This window comes from Nicotiana sylvestris, chromosome 12 (genome assembly GCF_000393655.2).
Source record: "Nicotiana sylvestris chromosome 12, ASM39365v2, whole genome shotgun sequence".
Lineage (NCBI taxonomy): Eukaryota > Viridiplantae > Streptophyta > Magnoliopsida > Solanales > Solanaceae > Nicotiana > Nicotiana sylvestris.
The window spans coordinates 120,418,505-120,431,569 of NC_091068.1; the positions used below are offsets into that span (position 1 = coordinate 120,418,505).

The window sequence follows — 13,065 nt, forward strand, 5'->3', positions numbered from 1 at the left end:
GGTGTTAATCATCCTCTACCGAAAAATAACTTCCAAAAATGGAAAGGGAAAGATAAGAAGCGAAACGCAGAGGGTTCAAAAACTAAATGCCATCGTTGCGGTGGAAAAGGGCATTGGGCAAATATTTATCGCATACCAAAATATTTGGTTGAACTTTATCAAGCATCTCTGAAGAATAAAGGTCCTGAAGCCAATCTTGTCTATGACAATGAATTTGACATCACCCACTTGGATGTGACAGATTTTTTTGAGCACCCTGATAAAAAAATAAACCACTTGATCGGTGATGGATCTGTGGTAAGAGATGATTGAGCAATTTAATTTTTATGCTTTCATATTCGTAGTATGTAATGAATAAACATCTCGTAATATTTATTGCACTTTATAATTCTTCTTATGTAGTTCTTAAGAATATTTTTATTTCCGAAATTTTATAAATTTCACAAACAAGGAGTAATATCCTATTAATTAGTATTCTAGTCTCAGTGATCTTTTAACAATTTTAACTTTCCTTTGTGTTGCTTTAATTCTCTTTAAGAAAATGTTTACAAGCACCCTGGAACAACTTTTGTTACTTCACCCTCAATTTTTTTTTATGAGTATGTTCTTTTCTTACATGAATCATTTATTTTTCATACAATATGTAGGAAAATGCAAATAATTTATACATGTAAATAAATTTGTTGTAGTTGTATTAGTCATATGTGTACTTGTATTATTTTTTGCGTAATTATTTGTATAATAATTAGAATTTGCCAGAAAATGCATTAAAGGCTGCTATTGAATTATTGGTTTAACTTTATTTCTTTTCCATTTTTCTCTAAAAATACTAATATTTATACATATACTTCTTTTGTATGTCAAACTACGGGAAGCAAATATGGATATCTTTTAAAGCAAACTTGGATCAAAGTTCAATTGTAAAAATATTTGCTTAATTGATTCATGTACGACACATACAATATTCAAAGAGAAGAAATATTTCTCTCATTTAAGTATGTGTAAGACAGATATTACTACAATTTCTGGTAGTAGTAATCTAATTGAAGGCTCTGGAAGAGCTACTATAACTCTGCCTATGGGAACAATAATTATCATAGAGAATGCAATGTTCTCCTTTAAGTCCAAGAGGAACTTGTTGAGTTTTAAAGATATCCGCGGAAATGGATTTCATATTGAGACAATAGATGAGAATAATATGGAATATCTCATCGTTACCAAGAATGTCTCTGGCCAAAAAAGAGTTATTGAGAAGTTCCCATCTTTATCTTATGGCCTGTATTGGACAAAAATTAGTGCAATTGAGGCACATTCTACCTTAAACCAAAAGGTTACTGCTTCCAATACTTTTGTACTTTGGCATGATCGATTGGGCCATCCTAGATAATTATGATGAGACGAATCATAGAAAACTCAAATGGACATCCATTAAAGAATTTGAAAATTCTTTTAAATAATGAATTTTCTTGCACTTCTTGTTATCAAGGCAAGTTAATTATAAGGCCATCACCAACAAAGGTTGGGATTGAGTCTCCTGCGTTTTTAGAACGCATACAAGGGGACATTTGTGGACCTATTCACCCATCTAGTGGGTCGTTTAGATATTTTATGGTCTTAATAGATGCATCTTCTAGATGGTCTCATGTATGCCTATTGTCATCTCGCAACCTCACGTTTGCAAAATTAATGGCACAAACAATCCGATTACGGGCACGATTTTTCGATAATCCAATTAAGTCTATTAGACTTGATAATGCTGCTGAGTTTTCATCCCAAGCATTTAATGATTATTGCTTATCAATTGGGATAAAAGTGGAACATCTTGTAGCTCATGTTCACACTCAAAATGGCCTTGCAGAGTCTTTAATTAAACATCTGCAATTGATAGAAAGACCGTTACTCATGAAAATGAAGTTGCCCACTTCTGTTTGGGGTCACGCCATTTACATACAACAATGCTAATTCGTCTCAGACCGACAAATTATCACAAATATTCCCCGTTGCAATTAGTTTTGGGTCATGAACCTAATATATCTCATCTAAGAATTTTTGGATGCGCTGTATATGTGCCTGTAGCACCCCCCATATCGCACCAAGATGGGTCCCCAAAGAAGTTAGGAATAAATGTTGGGTTTGAATCGCCCTCCATTATTTGCTACCTTGAAACATTAACGGGAGATTTGTTCACTGCTCGTTTTGCAGATTGTCGATTCGATGAGGCATTTTCCCCAAAATTAGGGGGAGAAATTAGTGAAACCAAACGTGAAATTTTGTGGAAAAATACATCATTGTCTCATCTTGATCCACGTGCCTCTATTTGTGACACATAGGTGCAAAAGATTATCCATTTGCAGAAAATAACAAATCAAATGCCAGATGCATTTACGGATCTGAAAATGATAACAAAATCACATATCCCTGCAGAGAATGTTCCAATCCATATTGATGCCCCTATTGGACAATCTTCTAGTGTCATAGCTAATGAGTCAAAAGCACGCCTAAAACGTGGCAGACCATTAGGTTTTAAGGATCAAAATCCTAGAAAAAGGAAAACAAATGATCAAGATGACACTACGAAAGAGTCTCATAAAGAAATTCACGATTTAACCAATCCTGAGATTCATGAGGAAATCAATGAGCCTGAGACTCAAGAAAATAAGGAACTATCAATAAATCCAATCGATATTGAGACAAATTTGAATCGAATGGATATAGTGGCAGATTACATCTTTGCATATAATGTTGCATCTAGCATTATGCAAGAAAGTGAGGATCTTGAACCTCAATCTGTTGGAGAATGTCGACAAAGACTTGATTGGCCAAAATGTCAAGAAGCAATCCAATTAGAGTTAAGTTCACTTGCAAAACGTGAAGTTTTTGGGCCTGTAGTCCAAACACCTAATGGTGTTAAGCCTGTTGGCTATAAATGGGTCTTTGTACGCAAAAGAAATGAGAAAAATGAGGTACAAAGATATAAGGCACGCCTTGTTGCACAAGGATTTTTACAAAGGCCTGGTGTCGATAATGAATAGACATATTCTCCTGTTATGGATGCTATAACATTCCGTTATCTCATTAGTTTTGTTGTCCATAAAAAGCTTGACATGCATTTAATGGATGTAGTTACGGCCTACTTTTACGGCTCACTTGATTATGAGATATACATGAAAATTCCCGAGGGATTTAAAATGACTAACGCACAGAATTCAAAGTCCCAGATTTTCAATCAAATTGCAAAGATTTTTGTATGGTTTAAAGCAATCAGGAAGAATGTGGTATAACTGTCTTAGTGAGTATTTATTAAAGGAGGGTTATATAAATGATGCCATTTGTCCATGTGTTTTTATAAAGAAAACAACAACGGAATTTGTTGTATTTGCCGTATATGTCGATGACATAAACCTTATTGGAACTCCTACAGAACTCCAAAAGGCAATTGATTATTTAAAGAAGGAATTCGAGATGAAAGATCTCTGAAAGACAAAATTATGTCTCGGTTTGCAAATTAAACATTTGACAAATGGGATTTTTGTTCATCAATATACCTACATTAAAAAGGTATTGAAACGGTTTTACATGGATGGAGCACATCCATTAAGTACTCTGATGATTGTTCGATAACTTAATGTGAATAAGGACCTGTTTCGACCTCAAGAAAAGAATGAAGAGCTTCTTGGTCCTGAAGTACCATATCTTAGTGCAATTGATGCACTAATGTATCTTGCTAACACTACAAGGCCTGACATAACTTTTTCGGTTAATGTCTTAGCAAGATATAGCTCTGCTCCTACAAGGAGATACTGGAATGGGATCAAACACATATTGTGATATCTAAAAGGGACTACCGATATGGGCTTATTTTATGGCAATGATTGCAATCCCGATCTTGTTGGTTATGCCGATGCTGGGTATTTATCTGACCCGCATAAGGCTCGATCTCAAACAGGTTATGTGTTTACATGTGGCGGCACTGCCATATCTTGGCGATCAACTAAGCAATCAATCGTGGATACTTCTTCTAATCATGTTGAGATAATTGCTATTCATGAAGCAAGTCGAGAATGTATTTGGTTGAGGTCTATAATATATCTTATCCGAGACAAATGTGGTTTGAAGTGTGAAAAACTACCCACAATTTTGTATGAAGACAATGCAGCATGCATAGCCCAATTGAAGGGGGGATTCATAAAAGGAGATAGGACAAAACACATTTCACCACAGTTATTTTTTACACATGATCTTTAAAAGAATGGTGATATCAATGTTCAACAGATTCGTTCAAGTGATAATATGGCTGATTTGTTCACCAAATCTCTACCAACATCAACCTTCAAGAAACTGGTGTACAAAATTGGGATGCGAAGGCTCAAGCATGTGAGTTGATGCTCTCATAGGAGGAGTTAATACGCGTTGTACTCCTTTTCCCTTACAAGGTTTTGTCCTACTGGGTTTTCCTTGCAAGGTTTTTAACGAGGCAACCAAAAGGCGTATTTCTAAACATGTGTACTCTTTTTCCTTCACTAGGATTTTTTTTCCCATAGAGTTTTTTCCTAATAAGGTTTTAATGAGGCACATTATCTATGGACATCCAAGGGGGAGTATTATGATAAATATCACATTATGTTGGATGTCTACTCTTCTTCCATGATCTTCATCTCAAATTTTTAATGACACATTCAATGGCATATTTTATATGTTCAATGACATATTTTCTTCACCTTTATGCCTATATAAATGCCTTGTAATAGATAAGAAAATACACACAATTGAAGAAGAGATAAGAATCTCTCTTCCTCTCTTTCTCTCTATATCTCTTAGTTTGTTTTTGCTTGTTCTATATTGTTATTTTGGGTTATATTTTATAACAGAAAGGATATAATTGAATCCCTTAATTGAAGGCACTAATAATGGGGTGAGAGCCTTTTAAGGAGCAATATACACAATTTGTAAGAAAAACCTAGATACTCCCTCCGGTCCAAAATAAGTGATTTTTTAGCTGTTTTCTTGTGGTCCAAAATAACTGATTTTTTCATATTTCAAGAATGAATTAATTATTTTTTTCCTACATTGCCCTTGGAGTAAATAATATTGGAATATGTGTTAGGAGTATTTATGTGAAAAGATAGTAAAGGTTAATATGGTCAATTTTATTGCTAATTAATGTTAAAAGGGTGGATTTCTTAATATGTGTGAAAACAACCAAAAAATCACTTATTTTGGACCGGAGGGATTACTTATTAAAAATTACAAAACATAAAGAACATTGGTAAATAAGTTTCTAATATAGTATAACTAGGTAAAAGTCACTTTTTTTTTATTCCGCTTTAAGTTCTTGGTTTCACCGTTGTTCATATGTTCAACTTTCTTCCACATTAAATTTATGTAAGAGTCTTAAAAAAAATTAAGGAAAGTGCTTAACTACCCAGATATTGAGTTATTGTTAATTATATAGATGTCAGATATTTTACTATCTCAATATCCTCCTTGCAATTTAAAAAGTATATCAAATTACTGAGGAGTAGTTTGTTCATCCCTCTACATATCTTAAGTGTGCTAGGTTGCTTTCAAATTAAGTACTCCTTACATCCAGACAAATATTATTCGATATTTAAAAATAATTTTCATTCATTTTTCTACTATAAAAGTATGTTGTCTATATTACGGAGTAGTTCCTCAATTCTCTTAAAATTTGTATATATCATTATCAGCTCTAAGTGATGGCTTGATAACTGATATTAGTCGTTCCTATTCGTAATTGCTTGGCAGATGCAGTCTAATCTAAATATACATGAAAATTTAAAAATTAATTACTGATGGATGTCCTATAACAAGCTTTATTATACACTACTTAATGGGCCAAAGAATATTGGGCTTACCCTATAACAGTATAAAATTGGACTTCGAATTGGGTAGGGGCGACGCGAACACAGGCCCCCACTACCACAAATTATGACAGAAAAACTACCCTGTATAGCCCTTTAAAATTTTAATAGCCCAAAGTTTTTCCCCTTGGACCCGAAATGTCCCTCCGACCCAAACTTATTACATCTACTAGCCCATAATCCATAAACCACCCACGCTTTTGAACTCGCTCCTTTAACTCGGCTCTCTCAAAACACCTTTCTTCTCAAACACAGCTTCTGCCTTTTTACTCTTGATTTCAATGTAAGTCAAAATTTCAGTAGGTTTTCCGATTTTTGTTCATAGTCGACTCTAGGTTTTCCAATTTTTGTTCATAGTCGTCTCTATAATGGGGGGAAAAGACGTCTTTGAAGAAAAAAAAGAAAGATGAAGGCATCTCCAAATTCTCTGAAATTAGCCGGTCAATTAGTGAAATATAACCCTAATTTCATTAGCAATGACGATGACGATTTTGAAGATTTACCAGATTTTGGGTGCGATTTGGGGCATGCAACCCATAAATCTGTTGAAGCAATGCAAAATACCCCTAGTGAAGGAAAGCAAAATATCCCTGTTGATAGAAGGACTCGTTCTCATAGCGAGACTCCCAGCGATAGAGTAACGAGGTCACACACTGCTCATCATGTAGTTGTTGAAAAAGGCACAAGTTACAAAAGAAAGATTAAAATAGTGGGAAAGGATGTTGTGAAGGATAAGGGTAAAGGTTCTAAAAGGAAGGCTAAAAGTGATAGGGATGATGTTCCATCAAAAAAGAGAAAAGTTCATGTTGATCAAAATGTTCTAGCTCATCTGATTTGAAGGTATTTTTTAATGATATAACTTTGACTTGTGTGCGCTTAGTTTATTTTAATATGTAGAAATTTAACCAATATGGCAGTTATGTTCCAAATTTGTATATAAAATGTATCATTCTTTTTTATATTGTATATAATGTGTATCAAGTCAATAAGTAATGTACAACTTTTGTATATAAAGTGTATCATCTATCCACATATTGTATACGTAATGTTTAAAGTGTATATTTGTGATTGTTATGAAGCTTATATATATTTATATTTTTGTGTTGTTTGCAGCTTTGGGATTACTATGTTCCTTTGGATGATCATTATAGTACCCGTATCAGTGTGCATACAAACTGCAGTATAGTAAAATATTTGAAAGATAATTTGGATGATCAGCAGATTGAGATGTTTAGAAGAACATGTTTTGGTTATTTTGTGGACTTGCCCGAATTTTTTATACAGAACCAACTTATCCATTCACTATTGATTAGGGAAGTAGTGTCACCTAAAGATAATGAGTTATGGACTAAAGTGAATAGCACCAAGTTGCGCTTTGGACTTGTAGAGTTTTGTATTATTACAGGTTTAAAGTGTAATGGTGATCCCAATAAGGATTATGAATTGAGATTTTTACCTATCTATACCATATATCAAACTTTATTACCCTCAATGTTTAAGGTTTGTGTTTATTACATTTAAGCATACCAAATTACCATTTCTATACCATAATTCAAATTAGGGATATAATTAAGGGTTCATTTATATTAGGCATAATTATAGGACTATCTTCCCACTTTCTCTTTCCTTTCATCTCAACTGTTCATAACACACACACAACTCACGATGCTCCTATGCTTCCTCTCGTTGATCATCCCCAACTTCCCACCACCGTCAAAGAATATCATATTTTCAGATTCACAAGAAAATTTAAATTCTTTGATCCAACCGCTTGAATTCCCACTGGAAATAATAATGGCAGAGAGTTCGAAATTATTTGACCTATTTTTTTTTGGGCAGTGGTTGAAGGTTACTGGTTAACACAGTCGATTGAAATTCGAAGAAGAAGAAGAAGAAAAAGACATATTTCCAGAATTTGTAGATATTTTGTAGTCAAATTGTAGTCAAATTAGAAAAATTGTAGATAAATTGTAGACTGTTTTTTGCAGAAGATTTTGTAGAAGCTTTAGTCGTTTTGGATTTGTGAAAACAGAAAATAATGCATCTACAATCAGAATACAAATAATCTACAATTTATCTACAAGATATCTACAAAATAGATACATTGAATTTTAATATCCAAATTCTCATTTCAATTGTAGCATAATTGGCATTTTCGACATAATTGTAGAAGATTTGTAGAAGTTTTAGTCTTCCCAATCTACAATTCATCTACAATTTATCTACAATTTATCTACAATATATCTACAATTCTATATTTTAACTACAATTTATCTACAATTTCTGGAAATATGTCTTCTTCTTCTTCTTCTTCTTCTTCTTCTTCTTCTTCTTCTTCTTCTTCTTCTTCTTCTTCTTCTTCTTCTTCTTCTTCTTCTTCTTCTTCTTCTTCTTCTTCGAGTTTCAATCTAAAATTCAGTCAAAACCAAGTCTAATCTTCACCAAAACCCCTCAAAATTGAGATATAAACTCCTAAACATATTCCAAATTATTTACAACAACACCCAATCCAAACAAATAATGATTTTTGAAAACCCAAATTTGAATTCAAAGCTTTCAAGCTTTTTAATGGCTATCAATGGTAGAAAATATATGGAAGAACAGATGAAGATGAAGATGAAGAACATAAATCTCCTTTTCGTTTGATTACTGGAGCTTCAGTAGCTTGCGTTTTTTGAGAATTGTAGTTGAGTGAGAGAAAAGAGATCTCTTTCCGTTGAGGAAGGAGAGAATTACGCAGCAATTCTAATTTGATGTTGACAGAATCACACGCAGATCTGGTGCCTTCATTTTAGCGTATTTTTTATGGCAAAATCTACCTATTTTTGGATTGGTATATAATTTATAGTAAAAGTGTAGACTACACGGGTAAATAACAAATTATGAACATTTTTGGTAATAAAGTTTGATATATGGTATAGATAGGTAAAAATCCCTTATGAATTTGTCCAGTCAAGTCGGTTGATGGAATTGTACTTTTCAAGCATGTCGAAAGTGTCTAAGAAATTGTTAACTGACTGTTTCTTAAAAAAGATGTGGAAATCTGATGAGGATGCATTAAAGATTGTAGTATTATATTTCAATTTCCTGTTTTCTATTACGAATGATTATTTGATAACAAAGAATGATTTTCTGTTGGTTGAATCTGGTGATTTTGAGACTTTCCCTTGGGGAAAAATGGTTTTTAATGCTACGTTGGAGTCAATGAAGGATAAGGTTCGTAGCAGGAGAGAGATGTACCGATATGGTGGTTTGCCTTTGGCATTCCAGTGTTGGTTTTATGAATGCTGCCCCTATACTCGCAAAAACCTCGCTTACCGGATTGGAGATCTTGTGCCACACATACTTAACTGGAAAGTAAAGAAGAAGGTGACGTTTAAGAGGTTGAGGAAAGAGTTTTTTCTTTTAAGTCAGGGGCTAGTAAAAAATATACATTTCTGATTCATAAATTATATATTTATGATACATGAATTATGCATTTCTGATACATGAATTATGCATTCTGATACATTTCTGATACATTAATTATGCATTTCTGATACATTTATGATACATTTGATGATTGCTAACTTTTATTTATTTATTTGTAGTTGGTGTTTGGTAACATTTCTCCAACAAATTATGAACAAACAAGGCTTTAATTGCATGACTTTGTCCCGGTTTGTGAAGATAACAATGAGATTCATATTGAATCTGGAGTCGTGGCTGAAGTTAAAACAAAGAAGCACTCCAAAGATAAGCCGGAATCACAATCTATCAACAATGAGAATCCGGATCCACAGTCCAGTAACTTGAATTCAAGCGAGAAAGAGTTGAAACTTTTGAGAAGTGAAATCAAGAAGGTACAATTCTATTTTGTCTTTGAGCAGTTCTGACAACTTAATTGATATTCAGTTTCACTTTTCCTTTTATAGGTAAACGACAAGGTTTCATCTTTGGAGAACTTAATGATTTCCTCATTTGAAAAGGTTTTTAAAGCTCTAGGTGTACGCGATGCTTCAAAGGTATTCTCATGACTACGCTTATTTGTTATTTTTACCTTTTACTATAATTTTACAACTTTTTGTATATTTTTTCTGAACAAGGTAATCAAAAAGATGACAACCATTATGATAAGGAAGTTTCAGAGAATAATTTTGGTAGTGAGGAAGTTATGGAGAAAAATATTGGCATTGAAGAAGTTGTAAAGAAAAATGTTGACAATGAGGTAAGTCTAGAGCAAACTGTTGATGTTATGGAGGGTGTGGTGAAGGATTCTATACAAGATGGTAAAAGTAGTGAAGGAGTTGGTGATGACGAAGCCTGGATTGAGGATGCCGAGCCTGAAATCACGGCAATCACCCAACAGTTTTGTGACAAAAATACTGCTAATATAGGGAGTTTGGTGGATGATTCTGTACAACTTGGTAAAAATAGTTGTGAGGAAGTTGGTGAGGACAATAGCTGGAGTAGTGATGCTGAGGCTCAAATAACTGCAATCACCCAAAAGTATTTCAATCAAAATATTGTACATGGTGATTATTTAGGAGTGGAGAAAAATATTGCTACTATGCAGGAAGATCATATAGTTGTTGTTGATCATGACACACCTGAAATGAACCCTAGAGAAAGGAAACCAGCAGGGGTCATGAAGTCACCATTCATAAACACATTTGACTTTGGTGGCACCATCCAAGTTGTTGAAAATAAGCCAACTAAGTCAAAGAAGCCCATCTTGACTATAAAGTATCCTTTTGAGGGAAATGTTGACAATCATGTTGATTTCAGAGTATTGTGTAAGTGGAACACTTTCATCAATAGAGGCTTAAGGACTAATGCGCCGTAAGTTTTATGTTTCAGTTTTTTTTTTCTTTTTTTTTTTCTTGTTTATTTTCGTGTTTCGTGTTATGAACCATATCTTTTTATCATGATTCATTAGAGACGGTATTTATACAGAGGCTAGCAATAAGCTAAATAAAATATTTGAATTTGGAGTTGATGATATTGGAGAAAAAAAATGGTTCTTCACGTTTGCATATCCCGGCCTACCCTTGTGTGATTCAGCAAGTCAACGCTTTAACTGTAAAATATAAACTGGTGATATACATTTTTAGTTTTCTCATACTGTAATTTTCTGATTGTGTGTATATTCTTCATATTTCAGCATATTGATGTAATTTTTTACTATTTGAGAAAGAAAGGGAAGTACGGTGTTGATGTTCCAGTAAGATTCACAACTAATAACTGTTGGTTTAACTGCTTGATTTCGAATTTGTACAAGGAGTTTTTGGAGAAAAACAGAGACATGAATTTGATTACTGAAACAGATCCAATTGTTGAGTATATACTTGGGTATTTTTTAATATGTAATGTTCCTTGGTCTACTGTTGATGAAATCTTTTTCCCTATAAATCTGTCTGATAAGTGGCACTGGATATTGGCGAGATTGTCATTCAAAGATCTGTGCATTTATGTATATCATTCCATGAGTGGCGTGCGATAGAATAGTGCAGTTCGTAGATCAGTTGAGCCATACTTAGTGTTGCTCCCATATTTCCTTCATCGTATTGGTTTTTGGGACACAAAGGAGAATCCTATGGGAATCCCTGCCAATGATCCTTTTGAGATTCATGTCGTTGATGGGTTGCCAACGCAAGATAACACGTAAATTATTATTGAATATTTCTGATTCTTATTCATTTTTTGTATATGAATTCCTATTTGGATATTATCCTAACTTTTATTCAATGTTTATGTGCTACCTTGTATGTAGTGATTGTGGTATTTATGTTGCTGCATTTGCTGAGTACATCATTCAAGGCAGCTGTATTCCTAAAGCTATTATATTGATGGGATACAGAACCGATATGGTATATTTCTATGGGATTATGGAGTGAAGAAACAAAAAGGATATGCAGCTAGTGATGATGAGTCTACTGGTAGATTGAAGGATCAGATAAAAAGGATAACAAGAAAAAGAGCAAGTCGCATTCCGTTGTTGATGACAAGTCTTTGAAGGATAACAAGAAAAAGGGCAAGACGCATGCCGTTTGTGATGACAAGACTTTGAAGGATATCAAGAAAAAGAGCAAGTTGCATGATGTTGGTGATGGCGAGACTTTGAAGGATATCAAGAAAAAGGGCAAGTTGAAGGGCAAGATGAAGTAGTTTGGGATAGTTTAACAGAATACTCACATGTAGTCTTAAGATGAAAGTAGTTTGGTTCTGATATTGTCTATGATTGGATGCAGTTGCATACTTATATCACATTTTATGCTTTTTGTTTGGGATGTCTTTGAACAATATGTTTGAAATGTTAATGTTGAATATTACTTTTAATTGGGACTTGTTGTGTAGTTTTCAGTTAATAGTGAAATTATGAAAATTTCAGTTTTTGTGTAGTTTTGACTTTTCTACAGTTTTAGTTTTGTAATTTATACAGTTAATCTATTTCGGCAGCTTTTGCATTTTCGACAGATTTTGCAAATTTAGCTGGTGTTGCTAAGTTGCTACAGGAAGTTTTGTGAATGATGTTTTGGGGGCAGCTAACTGTATATACACTGCATAGCGACGGTCTATTTTTTATAGTGATATCTATCTATATATTTTTTGGATAGTCACAGTCTATTGTATGTAAATTGTATAAATATACAATTTCTATTTTGTATATTTAATTGGTAATCCCTCTTTTTGTATATTTTTTGTATAATGACATCTATTTTGTATATTGTTTGTATAGCTATAGTTTATTTTGTATTTTTTTAGTATAGGAACAAAATATTAGATATAAATTGTATAGTGACAGTCTATTTTGTATATTTTTGTATAGTAACAGTCTTTTTTGTATATTGTCATCTATTTTGTATATTATTTTGTATAGTGACATCCATAATAGTATTTGAAATAAAACTTCTACCAATACTTTCATTATGACAAAAAGTAGCATCTTAATTCATACATCAGAGAGAATCTGATTGCAAATCTTATTATTTTTCCAATATTCTAATTGCAATATGCAGAAGAAAAAATGTTACAAAATACTAAATCATTGTAGCAGCATCTACTAGTTGTCTTGAGCATTCCAGCATGTTCTTCTGTTATGTCCTTGTTATCCACACAGTCCACATGTAACAGTTTCAGTATACAGATATTAATAAAGTCCCTTGCGTCGCGACTTCGTCGGTCTTCCTAGTTTGCCCTTCAC

General features: G+C 33.3%; 1 protein-coding gene across 1 annotated transcript; it reads left to right on the top strand.

Annotated features, from left to right (window-relative positions):
* The first annotated feature begins 6,288 nt into the window (after window positions 1-6,288).
* On the top strand, window positions 6,289-12,388 carry LOC138883622 (uncharacterized). The gene is made up of 13 exons (XM_070164317.1): window positions 6,289-6,699; window positions 6,996-7,382; window positions 8,468-8,551; window positions 8,916-9,098; window positions 9,473-9,482; window positions 9,552-9,724; window positions 9,797-9,866; window positions 9,968-10,650; window positions 11,026-11,334; window positions 11,449-11,525; window positions 11,635-11,731; window positions 11,805-12,003; window positions 12,321-12,388. The coding sequence occupies exons 1-13, from the start codon at window positions 6,289-6,291 to the stop codon at window positions 12,386-12,388; spliced, it is 2,751 nt and encodes a 916-aa protein (XP_070020418.1).
* Window positions 12,389-13,065: the final 677 nt, after the last annotated feature.